The 20,793-nt window shown below is 33.7% G+C and overlaps 1 protein-coding gene across 4 annotated transcripts in view; it reads right to left on the bottom strand.

Annotated features, from left to right (window-relative positions):
• Positions 1-20,793, bottom strand: part of LOC107437280 (tyrosine-protein phosphatase 69D) — a 148,955-nt gene that overhangs the window by 89,081 nt on the left and 39,081 nt on the right. For 3 of the 4 annotated variants that reach the window (XM_071187582.1, XM_043052292.2, XM_071187583.1), the window contains 3 exons: positions 16,869-17,165; positions 14,965-15,200; positions 12,993-13,062 (listed from right to left, as the gene is read on the bottom strand). In XM_071187582.1, the coding sequence (XP_071043683.1) occupies positions 12,993-13,062; positions 14,965-15,200; positions 16,869-17,165 (603 nt within the window). Of the gene's footprint in view, positions 1-12,992; positions 13,063-14,964; positions 15,201-16,868; positions 17,166-17,299; positions 17,688-20,793 lie in introns of those variants that run through there. The other variant, XM_071187584.1, reaches the window with a different exon arrangement.

The following is a 20,793-nucleotide window of genomic DNA, read 5'->3' as shown; positions in this document are numbered from 1 at the left end:
CCAAAACGAAAAAAATTTTGCTTTTGTTGGATAGGATCTAGTGCGGATTCTAGAGAACGTAACGTCTTGATATCTGCAGGAGAGGAGTAGAAGTTCGTTTTTATTTTGGCTCAGATGAAGAAAATCAGTATAGTATTTGATATTCCTGAAGGTTGATTGCCTGGATTGTTGGTGAATTCGTTTAATTGATTGATAAGTATCTTCTATGGTGAATCTATCGTAAATTCTAGGTCTGGAAAGCGCTGCCTTTGCCAGCTCGCCGGCAATTTCATTACCGAGAATCCCGCAGTGGCCAGAAACCCATGCTATATCTATAGACTGGCATGAAGATGGGAGCTCTTCCATCAAGGGTATGATTTGGTGTATGATCCCTTGTGGAGGGTCTGTAGTAGAATTTAGAGCTGTCAGAACAGAGAGTGAATCTGTTAAAATTGTAATTCGAGAACTTATAGGTCATTTTTGAAACGCTAATAATATAGCTATTCCCTTAGCTGTGAAGTCAGAGCAAATGGAGGGAACAGATCCAGACATCGCTGACCCGGAGCGGGAGTTGTAGATTGCCACTCCTGCCTTGTCTGAAGTTCGGGAGGCATCTATATAGATCAGAGTGTGGTGTGGCCAATTATTGCTGAAGAAGTCACAGAATATGGTAGGTATTAGGTTCTGTGGTAGATTCTTGTTTTGAAAGGGAAGATTTGAGAGATGTATACGGACTTTTGAGGGTATTTTCGGAATTCGATGGTACATTTTAATCATATGATCTACGGTTATGCCGTGTTCGTTTAGTCAGTTTTTAGCTTGTAGGGGGAGAGCTGATTTCCTGTAGGTATTCGGAATGAGCCGATTCCGGTACGTTATTGCACTTAGTGACTGATAATGGATTTGTCGGACGTAAAAACGCAAGGAGATCGTGTTATGGTATTCTTGGAGACTCAGACAGCTTGCCTCCTGATAAAGTAGCGGTAGTGGAGTTCATTTCGGAAGGCCCGTAGCGATCCGCAAAGCAGCATGGTACACCTATCTTGCGTTCACTTTTGCTGGCGAGGTACTGCAGGTGACAGCCAAAATCTAGGGTAGGCGTATTGTATGACTGGACAATTCGGAGTAAGTGGAAGGAGCGTGATCCCCAGAAGTTTCTTGATATACATTTTAGCATGTTAAGCTTTTTTAGAGGGGAAGTTCGTTTTTCCTGAAAATGATGGCGGTAGCTGAGGTTCGATGAAAAGTAGATCCCTAGAATGCGGATATGTGGCGTCCATATGATAGTTTCTCCCTGAAAGGGCAGGATGGGAGGGGATTCGATGGCTCTATAGGAGAAATCTATTGCTCAACATTTCCCAATATCAGCAGAAAGGTGCCATTCTGCTAACCACTTCTGTAGACGTGGAAGGGATAGCTGAATTTTGTGGGTTAGAGACGGCAGGTTCAGGGAATAGATAAGAAGGAATATATCGTCTGCGTAGATAAAACAGTTGACGCCGTCGGGAAGGATATAAAAGATGTCATTTATATATAAGATGAAGAGGAGATGCGATAGCACTGATCCTTGTGGAACACTTCTACTGCTGCTAAAAGACCTAGAGTACGTATGCTTCCAGCTCACTCGAAAGGATCTATCCATGACGAAGTCACATATCCACTTATGAAGAGATCCCCTGATGTTATGTAGTAAGAGTTTGTATGTGAGGCCATCTGTCCAGACGCTATCATAGGCCTGGACGATATCCAAGGAGATCGTATCCACGACGGGGAAGAAATCCGTGTAGGTAGAGAGTTTTGATGTTCGAGGTGTACAATCAAGCGTTTGAGTATTATTCTTTCCATAGTTTTGCAAAGGATGCTGGTTAAGTATATAGGTCGGTAAGAAGGGGTTTGGAGGCGTGACTTTCCGGGTTTGGCGAAAGGGAGCACCGTAGAGGTTTTCCACTCCACCGGAAGCAATCCTGAGGTCCAAGATTTGTTGAATAAGGACAGCAGAATATTGAGGGATTCGTCATCGAGCCCCTTTAGCAAACTGGTTGAGATTTTGTCCGGGTCTGGTGTAGTTGATTTGGCTATGGATATGGCTGTTTGGAGTTCTATGAGTTGGAGGGATGCACATAACAATAGGTTCTCTGGCGCAAAACTGACCAAAAAGGTCAGCCTGTTGTTTTACGTCGAAAATGCGTTGATTTCCCCACAATAGGATAAAATGGGAGTCAGAGATTTCGTGCGTTGAAGATTTTTGCGTAACCTAAAGATGTTTCGGGAGGAGCCTAAGGAGCAACAAAGTTGAGACCAATATTTTTTGGATTCATTTTTAATCGTGAACCGGAGGTGAGCAGTAGTTCTCTTAAACTTGATCCATAGGGCCGTGTCACCTGAGCGTTTTGCCCGCCTCCATGATTGTTTTATCTTCCAAGTAGGTGAGAAAGGAAGGAAGACAACCATTGGGGGTATTTAGTCTTCGTATATTTTTGCCAGTTGTGATTTGCCTGTAGTGTGTTAGTGCACGTCGATATGAATGCCACTATTTTTTAAGGTAGCGTTGACTTGAGTATAAAAGGCATTTCATTGAATTCGAGGACGGGAGTAATCCAGATCATGACCTGAGCCCAGACTGATGGACGTTTTTATGGGAACGTGGCCACTATCGAAGCTGTCCGCATGAACCTCATGTGTGCAAAGTAGATATAAGTCTGGAAATGCAAGAGCCACATCGAGCAGCGATGGTCTATGGCGTTGGTCAAAACGGGTTGGGGTCGATAGGTTGAGCATGCAAAAGTTTTCTGATATTACATAGGTTCTGATATTACATAGGAGGTTGAAAAATCTGGAGGGATGACGACTATTAACTGCAGTGATGAGACCACCGCCTCGTTGTCCATCACAATCCTGGCGATAAATGGAGAAAGGTGTTAGGTAAAATGCATCTAAGTGCTCTAAAAAGGTCTCTGGGATACATAAACATTCTGCGTGGTTAAAATAAGATGGTTCGCAACCATTGCCGTTTATTTGAAAGACTTCTAGCTTTCCAGGAAACTATCTGAAACATGAAATTAATGAAGAGTAAAAAGGCAGAGAGATAATAAACGGTCTGAATGGTGGCTACGAGCGTTTCGGGAATTTAGCAAGGCGTTTGTCCAACTTCACGGTATCACTGATAGAGACGTTTGGGCAAGATTGTAGAGTTTTATTGGTGTTGTTTTTGGATGAGGCGTTCTGAGTTATTGCTCTTGATGTTTGAGATGATACAGGAGTAGTTATCTCACGTTGTGGATAAGCAGAATAAGATTTGTTGTTCAGAGGAGTTGGTTCGATAGCTGAATTAGTTGAGAGAGAGGACACGGATTTGGGAGCAGTCCGTATCGGAAGATGGCTATCTTGGTTGCTCAAGGGGAGGAATTTCTTCCTTGATGGGTGTGATTCGGGTACTGAGGCATCGAGACGAGAAGTGAGGTTATCTATTACTGAAAAAAGTTTTTCGAACAGGATATCTTGACGTTTGGCGAGTGCTTGAAGTTTAGCGTCGAAGGTTGTAACAACTTCGGATATGACCCTCTTGAGAATTTTTATTTTATTTTATAACCGTCGTTGAACAGCCGACCCAATTTCATGGGTCTACGACTACTAATGTTCAACTCCGTAGCCTTGTAATTTTGAACCAATCCAGAAGACAAGGAAACTCCTGGATCAGTACCCCCAGAGGTATTGATTTGTTGTGGGAACATGGAGGACTTTGAGACTCGACAGATTTAACGTGCATCAGTCACCATTTACTACACGGGGAGTCTTCGGCCGGCGAGGATCGAACCCACGACCTCTTGGATAGGGGCCCAGCGCCCTACCGACCAGGCTATCCCGGCCCCCTCTTGACAATTGTCTTTATGTCCTTAACTTTTGTGGTTCGTTCAGATCTAGATATAGTTGCGTACGTGGATTGGGAATTTGCAGACTTAAATTGTCGCCTGGCTTCAGAGAAGAATAGCTGTCTCTTGCATTTAAATTCCAGGAAATTCGCTTCTTCCACCCAAGATAGACAAGTTTGAGTGCTCACTGGATGATTCCCTGTGCAATTAGAGCAGTGTGGTATTTTGTTGTCGCATTCTGAAAAGGTATGTTGTCCTCCACAGTATGAGCATATTTGAGATTTAGATGTACATTTTTTCACAGAGTGCTTAAATTTGTAACACTTAGAACACTGACGCAGGCGATCACAGAAGAGAGTAGGCAATTCAAGATTGTACCAGAATTTAACCTCTGTTGGAATAGACGTGCCATAGATTGTTATTAGGCAGGTTTCCGACAACTCTGAAGATTTCCTTTTGGTGAATCTTCGAATACTGTGAACAAATAAATTATTATTCGAGAGTTCTAAAGCTAAATCAGCAAGGGAATGATCGGTGGGAATTTCTTGAAAAAGAAATCTCGTTGTGATATTTTCAGGGAAAACGTATGGTTGGGTTGGGATTCCCATTAAATTGGTTATTTTACTTATTTCGATTGCAGTCGTCGAGTCATTTGTTTTTATTAACAAATTTCCTTGACGTGCGTGCACACACGAGATAATTTTTCCAGGGCAGCTAACTGCGTTATGTAAGCTTTCTTTTAACAGGATCGGTTTTTTTGGAAATGAATTTTGGTCATTAGGAGTGAAGAGGATAGCATATGTGGATAACCCACCAGCCGTTGCATATTCAAGTTTCTCGGTAACTGAGTTTTCAAATTCAAGTATTGTTGGAGTTGATATTTTGGTAGGTCTTTCCAAATACAAGTCTGTTCCGAAGTCCATTTCATTTTCCCTCATGTTGAGATATGGAAGATTTTATTAATTCACAAGCAGTACTACGGCAATTCAAGCAGCACAAGGGGACGGTGCCCGGGTTAATAAATCAGGTTGTTTTGCCGTATTTCTTGAAGGTGATATTACAATGCGAATACAGTAATTAGTTAAACAAACTATTTGAAATGCTATGCTTTAAACTAAGTTTTAACAATTATACAAATACAGGTGAAAAAAGTTCTTCTAAAGAGTTTGTGGTTATTGTTTATTGGTACAACATACATATGCAGGCTTGTGTGCTCAATTAAGGCTTATAAACCTTTGTCAAGTTGAAGAACAGATAGCACAATACAGAGAAAGACATCACAAAGAATACATCAAGGGTTACGACGGGATTCGAACCCACCACCTCCACGCTTAACAGAGCGTTTGGCGGGCGATACCGCTCGGCCAGGGAGGCCCCTGGTTATTGTTTACTTAGAAACGCTTGGAATAGCTTAATTTTGCTTAGGTAAAGAGTTCTTGAAACGTTCCGAATTGTTTAGGTTTGATAGTCACTTTATTTACATAGCACTAGAGTTGCACAATGAGCTATTGGCGATGGTCTGGGAAACATCCCTGAGGATGATCCGAAGACATGCCATCGCAATTTTGATCCTCTGCAGAAGGGATGGAGCCCCTGCTTTGTAGCCCGACAACCTGCGAGCGAAGTCGAGCACTTTACGATAGAACAGTTTAACGAGGACCCTTGGTCCCTATACAGGGTGATCAAAGAGGTCACCCACCCGATTACTGACCGCAGTCAGTGATGCTGGGTTACGGTGTTCTACTGGGCACCGTGTCTCTACGATCAGTCCACTGCGGGACTGTTGATGTTTGAACAGTTTTCAGCCTAAATGTCGTAGTAGTGCTTTACTTACGTCGCACACTAGCTGCACAATGGGTTATTGGCGATGATCCATTACATATCATCCCAAATTTAATTTTCCGTAGAGGGGATGACACCTCCGCTTTGGCAGCCGACGACCTGAGTGCGAAGAGTTGAGCACTTTACGGTATTACAGTTTCACGAGGAGCTATAATGAGCACTCTCGGTCTCTTCGCAAGCTGATTAAAGTGGTCACCCTCCTTAATGACTGCAGTCATTAATGCTTTTGTTCTATGATCTACTGGGGTTTTTACGATCACTAAATAAACTATAAATAGAAGTGAGCTTGATTTCTTTGTGACAAACCCCTTTTTATTTTTTGTACCGCAGTGGATTGATCGTCAAGACACGGTTTCCAGCAGATTATCGAAGACAAGCATCACTGGCTGCAGTCAGTGTGCGGGTGGGTGACTTTCATCAAATTGCGATGAGACCGAGGGTGTATGGTGTTGTCCTCGTTAAACTGTTTACAGTGAAGTGCTCGATTTCGCGCGCAGGTCATCAGGCTACCGAAGCGGAGATGCTATCTCCTCTGCAGAAGATCAAAATTTTAATTGCATGTTTTCGGATCATCCTCAAGGATACTTCCCAGACTGGAGATAATAACCCATTGTGCAGCTCTACTACGACGTAAATAAATTACAACTACAACATTTGTTTATTATTATTTTTCATTATTGTAGCAGCTCTAGCGATAAGTTGTGTTATACTGGCATAACGTACAGAAGATATCTTAAAAATTTTAAATATTTGACGTCATTCTGGACTTCGTCTCGTTTGTGCTGAATTTCCAGTTACCCCTCCCACTTTCTTCTAAGCGAAGATGATTTCTGTCATATTCAAATTCGGTATAAAGATTGCTATAAAATTTAGAAATCGGGTTTGTAGGTGCACCATGGCTGATTCACATGCAATCAAAATGTGAATCAGCCATTTAAATTTCATATCTGTAAAAAAAACATTCTCCCTGAATGCGGTTGCCGCACCTCCGATCACCATCGATAAAATATGAAAACCTGATGGGTGAAATGTAATTTCCCATGAAAAACTCACTAATTAGGTTCCATTTTTCTTTCGACGGCGATAGAGGTGCGGCAACCGGTGAAATGCTCTTTCAGTGCCACGAATTGCTCACTTCATATTAGATGTAAAGGCCATTGAAAATGAATGTGAAGCTCATTTAAGAGACATACTTTAGTAATTAAATACATAGGTACTAACAATTGGCGATCGAAATGGATACAAGTGGTGCATAGCAGAACTCTATCTATGGCATGCTTTCACCATTAACGTGTGGATAATTATACGACTAGGAAGCATGTTAGTTTTCTTGATTTTCAAACCGATTGATTAAAATTATTTTAGCTTGGAAACTATCTAGAACTCAAAACTACATTAAACATAGTGCTTTATGTAAATATCACGGAAATTTTAAAATATAATCTAAAATGTATTTGATATTGATGATTTTAAAATATAATTGATAATCTAAATGTGAAAAATAAGGAAGAAATATTGTAATACAGTTCCATACATCTGAGCAGAGGAAGAGAAGGAAGGGAGAGAAGTCTACAGACATGGAACCAGTCTTCTCCCCAGATTGTGTTTTCGATTGTTGCGATCACCACTTCAGTCATTCTCACCGAACTCGTTTTACGCCGAGGAAATATGAGAACCTGATTAGCGAAAGACATTTTCTCGCGAAAAACTCACCAATCAAAGTTCTCTTTTTCTCTCGATGGTGATCAGAGGTGTGGCAACAATATTCAGTGAGAATGCTTCCTAGGATAAGCAATTTTAATTTTCACCGAGGCTCTTTGAGCTGAAGTACGAGGATTTTTGCTTACAAAAACAGCACTTGCATCCACAGAGAGATGAAATTCTGAAAATCCCAGCCGCATTGCGAGGAATCGGTGTTGGCTATTAAAATGCAGTTTAATTTCAATTCTAAATTTTTTTTTTCTATTATGAAAACCGATATATTATTTTATATATTGCTTAAAGGTATTGTATATATTGTTTTAAAGATAATGTTTTATGAACGTCCAATGAATTTTTAAAGATATTGCACTATGAGTGTATCCTATCAGAGAAGATATGGACATTTTTATAAAAATAATTTTTTTGTCTTACGTTTTTTGGCTCTAACTTAGAAAATATTCAACAAAATTTAACAAGAATTTCGGAATTATTTTCAATAATTAGCAAAATATCTGTTTTGAAATTTTTTTCCTTTAATAATTGAGCAAGATATGAGCACTTAAAGTAATTTTTTCATACTACGCATGCTTGAAATTTTTTTCTTTCTAAAACATTTCGTAGTAAATCGTATATAGTAACTAATGAAAAATATCCGATCTGAATAACCTGAAAATTTAAAAAGTTTTTAGCAATTTTCTAAGCAAATTTTTTACCTTTTCAAAGAAAGTTCTGAATGATATTGGGTTTCTTACACATTTTATTTTGTACTATTAAAGAAGATTAATAAATCAAAACCTCTGGGGGTACTGGATAGGAGATTGATCGTTGTCTGATTCAGGTCAAAATTATGATCTGTGGATGAGTGAATGGATGTATGAATGGGTTCGCCCTATAAACGGGTGTGACGTATGGGTGTGGCCGAAGTAGAATTCATGGCCATAGATGGCTCCACTGGAAAACAAGAACAATCGCACCCCTCTGCCTTAACAGGCATACGTCAACAACAACAAAGAAGATTAATTAAAAATGACAGCGGCATTAGGGAGTATAGGATAGGATAGGATTACATCCCCCATAAAAGTATGTTTTCTTCAACACGCTTTCTTTCTTTAGATTTTTCTATTTCTGTGGACGAACGATTATTGTAAGGTATTATCAACTGATACAAAATTTTGTTTTATGTTATAAAGTGAAATTTATTGAAAACCCTATATCAGTTATAGCTTTCTTTTAAAAAGTGCAAAAATTACTTAAAAAAATTTCTAGAAACTGTTTAAATTTTCAAGAAATTTAAATTGTACTTTTTTTCATTCGTTACTAAAATACGATTCGCTACAAAATTAAGAACAATTTTTTTTTCAATATTTCAGAGCAAGCGCAGTTTTTCTAATTTATCAAAATAATATAATATTTCTTATCGAAATTCGTTTAGTAATAAAAATTATGAAAGGAAAGTTATTTAATTTTGAAATAATTTCATATAGGCAATAGAGAAAAATTATATCGTGTTTTTTTAAAAGTGTTCTGAACATTTTAAATATTCTATTTTTATCATTATTTAGATATTAGACTTTTATATATACAGTTCCTGACCAATTTATTAAACGTACTACAAGATTCTATGTAAAATCTTAATTATAAGGTGATACTATACAGTTTAATTGCTTTTACGCTACTGAAACCGGTCTGTACTTGTTTGTGCATCAATTGGTTGAATTTGACGATCTATAATATAAAGTCGACGATTGGATAAATTAGACGATATATTGTATAAATTAGAGATTTATTAAATCAGGTATTATATTAGTCTATTATAATAGACCAAATTATTAGACACACTGTAGTTTTTTTAATAATTACAGGTGTTGCACGAGTTTATATGCAATACTTTTATATTTAAATATACACGTAATGGGTTTCTATTTAGGAGATTTTTAATACACTTCCTCTTTGTATTTATTTTTAACGTATTGCATTACAATGTTAAACAATTGATACATGAACGTAAACTAGTGTAAACCGGTCACAGCCGAGTAAAAACAATAAATCTCTATAGTATCACCTGATAATTAAGATTTTACATAGAATCTTTTTTATATATATATATATATATATATATATAAAAAAGATTCTATGTAAAATCTTAATTATCAGGTGATACTATAGAGATTTATTGTTTTTACTCGGCTGTGACCGGTTTACACTAGTTTACGTTCATGTATCAATTGTTTAACATTGTAATGCAATACGTTAAAAATAAATACAAAGAGGAAGTGTATTAAAAATCTCCTAAATAGAAACCCATTACGTGTATGTTTAAATATAAAAGTATTGCATATAAACTCGTGCAACACCTGTAATTATTAAAAAAACTACAGTGTGTCTAATAATTTGGTCTATTATAATAGACTAATATAATACCTGATTTAATAAATCTCTAATTTATACAATATATCGTCTAATTTATCCAATCGTCGACTTTATATTATAGATCGTCAAATTCAACCAATTGATGCACAAACAAGTACAGACCGGTTTCAGTAGCGTAAANAAAAAATTTGCCAATGACTGGCTTGCTTCAGCTAGAATTTTAAATTGATAAAAAAAAAAAATAATAATAGCAAAAATTCTGCAATCCGAAGTTTAAAAGATAATTTCCTCTAGAAATGTTTTTTCTTTCATTTTTGAAAGACCACCACAATTTTTAAAGAACACGGATAAAATTTTTTTATATTTTAATCAAATATGACTGTGAGTGGGGATTTTGTTACAAATTCAGGCATTCGGAATACCGCGAAATTCCGGGGAAGGGGTAAATTCCATTTCAAAAATTAGATTTTTCGGACACCTAAATCCATGACTTTTTATGATTTTTTAAAAAAAATAGTTAAAATCATGACATTTCAAGACAAATTTTGTTCAATACTGAAATTCATGACTTTTCAGGTGCGCGGATACCCTGTCAATATTAAGTATTAAACATCGCGGGCTTGGTAACGAAGTAGTATGACATCTCATCTAACATTAATCTAAATCAAAAACAAAAAATGACGTCAAAATATAGGATACTAATTGAAGAATATATCCAATTGATATAAAATTATAAAACATAATTGACATAAAATCACACTAAGCTATATAAAATCATATGGAACGATATCGAATTAATTTGTTGCCATTCGAGTAAAACTAAGAAAAAAACACGAATTATGCATAAATCAATATAGTAAGTGATTCCAAATATATTACTTTTCGAAAAAAATGACATAAGTAAAAAGTTTAGGGGAAAAACGGATTTTAGCTAATTTTCTTTGCCAGTTACAAAATTTCATCTCGGAAAGCGGATGATTTTTGACTAGAAAAATATTTCGTCGCACTGTGAAGAAAGCGTATAAAAAGTGTTAGCAAAGATCTTACTTTGTTATAATACACATTTTTTTTGGAGTCCCAAATCCACGCCCGTTTATTTATATAAATGGGTACAGTATAGCGTATAAAATTTAATTTCAGAATGCTGCACATCATGCTTAAAACCTTTTGCATAAAGGAATTTTTAATAAAATTAAATTACAAACTAATTTAGGTTTCACATTGTTTCTTTAAAATTGCTTGTTTTTTAAAATTGTTATTTTATTGTTATTAAAAACATCAAAAATTATTTTTTATTGATTAATTAACCTTTTCCTTTTCAGCTAAGTTTTAGAAACATTTGGTTGCATGTTTTAAAAAAATTTTTTTTTTGAGAATGTGAACGATGTTCTGCGAAATGCTTATTTTAAAGATAAGCTGTTAGTTTAGCTCATATATTAGAAACCAAGGAGGAGAATCCAGTGATCGCTAATTTTTCGCAAATGGAAAAAGGAGAAAAAAAAGAAAGGAAAAGTTTTTTTTATGAAATTTTTCATAGAATCTTGTTTTTTTTTTAAGTAAAAAGAAGAAAAAAAACAAATTTGACTTGATTATTAATAAATGTCTTGAAAGCTAAATTGATCCTTTCGAAAAACAGATGTTCGAACATAGGAATTTACACTTCATGAACAGGTATTGGAACAAAAGGATAAAAACATTTAATTTAAATATTTATGACATTAATACTTGTAACGCCACTAAAATGCATACCTCTTCTTAAATGAAAAATTATTCCTTGAGGAGTAGATGAGATAAGTGTCTTCAAAAGATCAGGGTTTTATGATGGACTTTCATAATTATTTATTATTTTAGGTCAAGACTCCATAGTACAATAACGTATTGAGTATTTCTACTCATGTGCTAAAATTGACTTAAAACATTCTAATCAAAAGCTAGCGTTGCGGCAAAATTCAAAGAATCTTAATTATGTAATAATTTTACGGCACATAAAATTTAGGATAAGGTGAAAAAAGCTGTAGCGTAAAATATTAGACTTGTATAAGTTCATGCATTCCGTAACTCATGTTCATGAAAACGTGAGTTCGAATTTGGACGGCCGATGAATCTTTGTGTGAATGGTGACTCGTGCACTTAAGTCTGTCGGAGTCACAAAGACTTGTTTTTTAATAGAATAGTGTAACTTTTAGAAAACAGCCACAAAGTAAGAGGGTATTAATTGATTAAAAACTACATTTGCTACAAAAAAATACAAATTGGAAATAACAGTCGACATGTTTCATGGTCTCAAAATAAGGCGCCCATTCTCAAGACTTGCCAGACATGAATGAGATCTAAAATCTTGAGAATTGGAGGTGATAAAAATAATGCTAACATGCATCTAATAACAGCTATACTAGAGGGGAGTCTATGTTCGAGCTCTTGAAACATGTCGACATGTTTGATGGTCTCAAAATAAGGTGCCCATTTTCAAGACTTGCCAGACATGAATGAGATCTAAAATCTTGAGAATTGGAGGTGATAAAAATAATGCTAACATGCATCTAATAACAGCTATACTAGATGGGAGTCTATGTCCGAGCTCTTGAAACATGTCGACTGTTACTCCCAATTCGCATATTTTTGAAACGAATAAAGTTTCTAAATCAAATAATATTTTACAGCTTCAGTCTCTAATGAATATTTATTTAGTGTAAGCGGATTATTTCTTGATTATTTATTAATGTTATTAATTCGATTCCTGAATTCTCAGTGTATTCGACTGGTTTAATATAAGGGTTCCAATTCTACAATTTTTTACATTATGATGAAAAAGCAAACAAATATTTTTCTGTTTCTTACGCTAATACAAATTGAAATAATTTCTTTTAATTATGATTATTATTTGAATTGAAATACAATATATTTTTAGATTTCTATGTTATTAAATGTTCTGCAAAGATCGCAAACTGTGCTCAAGCTTTGCAGATTATAAACAAAGATCACTGCAATTTTTTCCAAAAGACGTGCTTATATCTTTGTAAATATGAATGATTAATGTATGAAAATACATGGGCATGTAGAGCATAAGGGGAGTTATGTGTAAAATTTATTCATAATTCCAACTGTCTGGCATACAAGGCTGACCAAATGTATCCCTTGTTTTAAATTTTAATTCTTTTGCCGGCTTTCCGTATGCACTTATAACTAAAAAAATAATGTAAAATATAATATGAATCAACAAGCTTTTCTTACTTCCGTCGGATGTTGGACCTTCTAACGGCTCAGACCAATTTCCACACCCTAGAATATTGCAGGCCTGTACCTAAAAAAATTGAGCAAAATTGCGAGTAATTTTTTCACTAATAGTAATATGCATGTATTTGATACGTGACAATATGTTGCATTTAAAAGTATATCGCACGCACAAGAAATGCTTTTATCATTTTTCACTTCACAGAATTTTTAAAGCTTTAGCTTAAAAGAAGCAAAAGAGAAAAAATAACAATAAAAGTCTGGGATTTAGCAGAATTGATTCCTGGTGCAAGTCTTTCGTTAAACCATTAGTCTGTTTAAACAGTTAGTTTGACTGCAGAATAGACGATCCATATTGGCTATATATCAGTTTTCAACTTCATAGCCTTGTAATTTGGAACCCAACTCAGAAGACAAAGGATTTCTTAAGACAATTATTTGGACAAACTCGCCTTCATAGAGGACTTTTTGAGGGAAAAAAAACTAGCTTTTGTGTTACATGGAGAGGAAAATCACGAAAACTCCCACGGTTAGCTCAACGGCAAGGGAACTCTAATCAATGATCCGTCGACCACAGTGAATATTTTTCGTCAGCATTGTAATCAGTGTGAGCAGGGAACAGACCAGCCATCGGTGGGATTCGAGTCGGACTGTTGGGAGAATACCGCTCTAGAAACGCTCTAGGGATGAGTAATTACTTGAGCTCAGTGGCCATATTATTGAAATTTAGGTCAGTTAAGTGCCTCACTTATTTAAAAAGACTACATTCATAACTACAATTTGAAGAAAAATTCAAATATAAATATAAAATAATAAATATAATAATATAAACGAAGTATAAAATAATTAATATAAAACATAGTATAATATATATAATAATGTAAAATGAAAATAAAATAATAAACATAATAATTTATTTACATATGAAACAACGGATGTTAAATGATAATGTAAAATAAAAATAATATAATAAACATAAAATGATAAACATAAAATAATAATTTCATTTAAATATAAATAAGTAAGAACATTTAGTTTTAATATAATTTTACGAGAGAAATTTACCCTTTTACGCTTTTCTTCTCTTTTATTGAAATCAGGATTTTGTAACAGTCTTGGTAATAGGGGTAAAAAATATATTTGCCTGCCTTTGAGCTACAATATCAAGATACAATGTACTAGTAGTTATTATATCTGATTAGGGTTATAATTCATGTTGCAGTTTTAAATATTATTTAGTTTTGAAATGCTTTGGGTTAGCTTTTTTTTTCTTCAAAAAATTAAAGGGTCTGACTTGCTGGGATCTCTTCTCTAACACTTCTTAATAATAAGCAGTCATGTTAACAGTCAATTACATTGCGATTATTTATATTATTTCTAAATGCTAATCATTGGCCAAGAAAATAAACGATGAATAATGATATATTTTGTAAAAATTACAAAATATTTCATTTTTTCTAATTTCAAATTTCTGGTTTTACCCTTTCTGACTAATTGAGTGTTTAATTTTGAGTGTTAACGGGTGTAACGTAAAACTGACGTTTTTTGACACCCTACAATTGCTTAAGGGGTTGCGGAAAGGAAAAAAATAGAGAGATTTTGCATAACATTCGTCTTACGTTAACTTTAACGCTAAATTTGTTTTCTACACCTTAGTGATTATAGGATTCGCAAAACATTTTCGCGCATACGCTGTGTATCTCATATAGTTTTAGTCAGAGTTAAAGGGAAATCGTAACGTAATGCGAAATCTCTCTAATTCACGTTACTTTATGAATTGTGATCGTCAGATTGATACTTTTTACATTTTTTTAAATAATTTTATGCAAAGTTTCAAACCGGGTATTCATTTTTCTACAAATAAAGTATAGATTTTTCTATTTTATAAAGTTTGCTCGATGTAATACTTTAAAAAAATCTCGAAATTTGCTTAGATTTAAAAAAATTTTTTTTTTAAAGGAAATAAACTTACCTGAAAAGTATATGTCTCTCCCGGATCAAGATTCACAAAAATATACATATGATTGTTGCGACCAGGTGTATTGATATCTAAGGTTTTATTTGCTACAAGGCTACCATTATGGTGATGTAGTTTAACTATATAATGAGTAATGTTAGCACCGTTATCATGGTTAGGCCTTCTCCATCCAAATAAAAGTGTTTCATTTGTGGAGGCTAAGACATGGACCCAAGATACTTTTGGAGGAACTAAAAAGCAAAAAGTTTATTTTAGCATTGTAAGTATGTGAAAGGAAAGAAATATAGGAATATGGAGAACTAAGTAACTAGCTTTTAGATAAAAATCATAATTTTCAGACGCAATAAATTTAAATGATACTTTAAAAATTGTTAGTGATTAAATTGCATGCAGGTTTTCCACAATGGATGCCTTTAACATGTAGTTTTAGAATCACAATAAAAAAGCAAGTGGAAAAAACTTTGCCCGTTATGGGCGGCAATTAAATATTTAAATGAGAAATAACAGAACATTTTCAAACAATGAGCAATCATTATGGATGGAGCAAAAAAGACATTAAAATCATAAAAAACTAGTTAGATAGAGATTAAAAATGATTTTGAGGGAATGCCGAATACTTTCCAGTTCTACTAGACAAAAAAAAAAAAAAAAAAAAAAAAAAACTAGTTTTTTTTATTTAAACGCTTCCGTTGCTTTTAATAATCACGAAAATGATTGGTCGACATATTTTTTCTTTTTCTCTTAATTAAATATCAATATGCATAATTTTTTGAATTCCTTTTTTGCAGAAATTTTAAAAATATACATTAAGGGTTGTCACGACGAAGCACCGTTAATTATTTTTGATATTAAATAAATTAATGTAAAAAAGGAAGAAAAAACACTATTAGTTAGTTAAAAAAATCTGACAGTACTTTTCATACTACTCTCTCCTTTAATACTCTGACTGAAAATTAGTTTTCTTTCTAAACTTCTGAAAACCATTAAATTGATTTAATCAAATATTCTATATTGTTTGGTACCGCTTGTTTTGTAATTAAACTGAGTTATCTTTATTTAATTTGTGATAATACAGTGCGCTTTGCTGTCATTGTGAAAGACCGGGGTTTATATCTCCGTCTTAAAGTTCACTCGATTTCAAATCGATGGATACCAGTTTATCTGGAAAGTAAAGATTATCTGTGAGCAATACCGACCACATATGCCGTTGGTCAGGAAAGTTTGTAACCTTATATTTTATAACCCCCTAAGCCGACGACTGACTGGCGAGGGAGCTCTTTACTTAGTAAAATTAACAATACTATTAAAATACGGAATCTTGAATAATATCAATTGAATTTTTACGCACTGCATTTTTTAAAAATTGAGTGAATATTTGTTACATAGCAATGAAGTAAGAAGAACATTTTTAAAAACTGGGAGTTTCTAATAAGCCTAATTTTTCACGAGGGACATTTAATTAAAATAATCTAAATATATTACGTATTTTATATTTAATTTTGAAAACTACTTTCTTTAAATTTGTAAAGTTACAGCTAAAAATGAAATTATAATTTTTTAAAAGAGATTTGTTACAAAAAGAAATATATTTTTAACACCAGAAAGACTGAAACTTAGTATTATATACCTATATTGCCCAAAAGCAGTTAAAATGACTGGATTGGGAAAGAATGACTAATGTGTAAAGAAATATGTTTAATTAATTTTTAATATTTTTCATATTATTTACAGTTATATAACAAGTTATTAATAAATACTAGCAATAAAAAAATTTACTTCACTTGGAAAGAAAATATTAATTTATGTATTATTATTTGTACATTTTTTGCAAATGTCAAAGTGACTTCCTTTAGGCAACCTAGTGTTAAACTCTCTTATGATAAAAAGATGTTACGTACCATCAGCAGGCATGGAAACATTTAAATAGTCATATTCACTGGTACCAGCACCATTCTGTGCAGATATGCGAAATGTATAAGTGATTCCAGGCAATAAAGATGTTACAGTATATTTCGTTATATTCCCTGGAATATCATGATCGACCGCAACTACAGGTTCTTCTCCGTAGTTTTCTCGTTCTAGACGAAATCTCTGAACAGGTAAATTTCCATCATATTTTACATGCCAGTAAAGTGTTGTTGTTGTTGGATCTGTCACTGTAACATTATCACGCAAAAATTCTACTTCAGGAGGCTCTGAGAAAGGAGAAAAAAATCATAAAAAAGAGAAAGAAGTAGTAACATTTATACAATAGATTGAAGGAAAAACTTCACATTCAAATTTTTATGATTTTTTCTTAATAATTATTTTTTAATGCAACGCAACTTACTAAAAGTTGATGAATCAAAACATATTTATACACCAAAATGTATCTTGATGTGACTAAGTGACTCATTTTATTCAAAACGATATTCAAAAAAAGGCAGCAGTTTTTTGAAAAAAAAAAAAACGATTTTACAAATAATTATTGATTTTTCTAATATCGTTTCTGTGACATTAAGTCACAATCTAATTTAAAAAAAAATCCTTTCTTAAAATCCAGATCCAATTCAAGTCTCGCCCCTTTATCTTTAATGCAATTGGGACACTCTCCCCCAGTGATACCTTTTGCATTCCAGCCGTACCCTTTTTCCAGGAATAACACCTGGCTCGCGGTATCTTTCAACTCCACGTGAAGGCGGTGAGTGAGAAAATATTCTTAACCGTAACACTTGCAAAATAATAAATATATCACCTCAACTTGTAAATTTTAGGTAATTTAACTTTCAGTAAGTAAGTAATTCAACTTCTACTTTCTAGCATTTTAGTATAAATGGGTATAATATTAAAAAAACACAACTACTTCCACTTCGAAAATTTTAGTAGGAATAACATATACTATCGTGCAATGCTAAATGAATGGAAGATAGTGGTTGTTGCTTAATATTTTACATGCGCTAATTTGATTTGATTTGAAATCATTGATTTTTTTTAAAATATGGATTCTATAGAATGATGTCCGTTAAGTTTAATTGGTTTGATGTCACACGTTGTCAGAAGAGAAAAAAAAACTTTTAATTTAATTAATAAACTGAGTTTTAAATATGTTTACTAAAAACATTAACTTACTAAGATGAAACAACAAAATCAATTATTACAAAACGAACTTTTCTATTTAATACAATATAATCTGTCGAGCAGCTATTTAAAAGATCGAACATTCCGTTTGTTTATTTGTGGCTTGATGTCAGGCTCACAGAAAATACCGTTCACTGGTTAAATTTAGTAGGAATAACACAATCTGTGACGTAGGCGATAGTATACCCAAATATCTGAGCGCATAACGCTTATGAGCATTCGATACTTGGTCATCCTCTCAACCCTCCGCCTAACGGAGTTTTATTTTTATTTTCTCTCCTCGCTGAGGTAAGAAATTTTTTGAGATGGCCATGTTTGCTGATTGATTTTTTCTGGCGAAGATGATTTTTTTTCTACAACGTTTTAGTTTTTGTTCAAGTCCTACACTCTTTGTTTTACAGAAGAATTTACTGCTACCCGAATAGAATTGTTTTTGGATTTTATTATTGCAATATTAGAAACTTTTGCTGACTAATTTTCAACAACCATGTGCACGTTTTGAATGAGGTAAAGCTGTTGCATCTTTCTTGAGCTTATCTGCTGACCAGATGCTGTCATAGTTAGAGCTACGAATCATGATTTTTCTCTTCGGTGAAGTACAGTACCCATAACCCCGCTCTGATGTCTCTGGCAAAGATCTAATTCCCATCCACTCCTGTGTTTGGTTCAGTCTGAGTTGAAACCACGAAAAATTCCCAGTCACTCCTAACTACCACACTCCATCAGAGGTGCCGCCTGTGATTTTTTTGATGTCGCCATTGAGTTGATATGAAATAAAACGAACAGTATTCATCCTAACAAGTGACTCTTTTTTTTAGAGAACTCTTAGTTTTCTTTAGATTTAGAAATGTGACCTCTCTCCATCAACTACATAATAGGTATGTGTTTTTTTTTGATTCAGTGTTGGGTTAATCAACGTCTATTAATATGTACTTCCACTGTTAGATCATGTGCCATATCTACAGTTTAATTTCGTTAGGTTGTTCTTTACAATTCATTTTTAGTTCTTGCTAAATTTAAATTCGTTTTGATTTATATTCATTATATCCAAATAGAAACGGTACAGTTTTGTTTTATCAGTTTTAAATATTTGTTTTTGAATAAATTAAAGAAACGAAATGAAAAAAAAAAACAACGTAAAAAAGAGAAAGAAACAGCAGCAGATATAGAATAGACAAAAGATGATGAATCAAAACACCAAATATTATTTATACACCAAAATATATCTTGATGTGACTATGTGATTAATGTCACACAAAATAATTTTCAAAAAAGGCAGCAGTTTTTTGAGAAAACGATATTACAAATGATTATTAATTTTTTTAATATCGTTTTGTTATTATCAATTTTAAATATTTGTTTTTGAATAAATTAAAGAAATGAAATGAAAAAAAAATGAATGTAAAAAAAGAGAAAGAAACAGCAACAGTTATAGAAAGGACAGCTTTGCATTCGAATATTTATAATTTTTTTTTAAAAAATTAGTTTTTAAAAGCAAAGCAATTTAGCAAAACCAATTCAAAAGATACACGAAAATATATTTTAATGTGACTCATTTCAATAAAAAAAGCAAATTTAAAAAAAAAAAAGATATTTTAAAATCTTTTTGTCATTATCAGTTTTAAGTACTTCGTCGGTGAGTCTTGAAATCTGGACACAGCTCGAAATGCTGCTATTTACGAAAAGAAAAGTGGAATTTAGGAAAATGGATAAAGAGAGAGATCAAAATATGTCTTTACGAAAATAGACACAATAAACAAATGCGCTTTTTCAATTTTCAACAAAAATTTAACAACTAAAAAAGAAGGAATTACGCGCTTACTTTTCCTTACTTATTTAAGCACAAAGCATAATCAATATGGGACGAAGTTCCGAACTTCGTGGTCGGAGTAGTTAGGCATATTACAGATGTTACTTTTCAGAACTCTTAATGATAAAGTGAGTTTTAAAACTCGAAATTTTTACAACATAAATCTACTGCCACTATTATCAATTTATAGCATTCGTCGCAACATTGTAAAAACAGCTGTTGACTTTTAAAGTCTTTTTTTTTTTTAAAAGAAAGATAAACTTAAAAAAAGGATCTAAGTGATTTATGCAAATGGGCGATATCACATTACGAATTTATTTGGATTCATTAGTTTATTATTAAAAAAGAACAGTACTCATAAAAGAGTTCGTGAGAACGGGAGTTCGAGTCCAGCCGGGTAAGTAAAAGGTAACTAGTCACCATTTACTTCTCGCGTAGTAAATGGTGACTAGTGCACGTTAAATCTGTCGGGTCACAAAGACCTCCATGTTCCCATAAGAAGTTACGCTTCTGGGAATATGGATTGGAGATTGATCGTTCTCTGGTTCAGGTCAAAATTACCATCTGTGGATGAATGAATGGATGTATGAATGGGTTCGCCCCATAAACGGGTGTGATGCATGGGTGTGGCAGAAGTCGAATTCTTGGCCACAGACGGCGCTTCTGAAAAACAAAAATAATCGCATCCTCAGTGCGTTAATGGCCTACAACAACAACAACTCATAAAAGAAGTTTGAAAATCGTAATCAAATGCTATGTTTATTTTTAAAAATAGTTATGTCCATTTTCGTAAATGCGCATCTCGAGTTATGTCCAGATTTTAAAAAAAATTACCAAGATTTTCTTTTGATTAAATTAAGATATAACAATAACTTTGGAAGTTGAATTATTTTACG

The sequence above is a fragment of the Parasteatoda tepidariorum genome, chromosome X1 (assembly GCF_043381705.1).
Source record: "Parasteatoda tepidariorum isolate YZ-2023 chromosome X1, CAS_Ptep_4.0, whole genome shotgun sequence".
NCBI classification, from domain to species: domain Eukaryota; kingdom Metazoa; phylum Arthropoda; class Arachnida; order Araneae; family Theridiidae; genus Parasteatoda; species Parasteatoda tepidariorum.
Note: the sequence above shows the minus strand (reverse complement) of the source record. Positions and strands in the feature narration are given on the sequence as shown.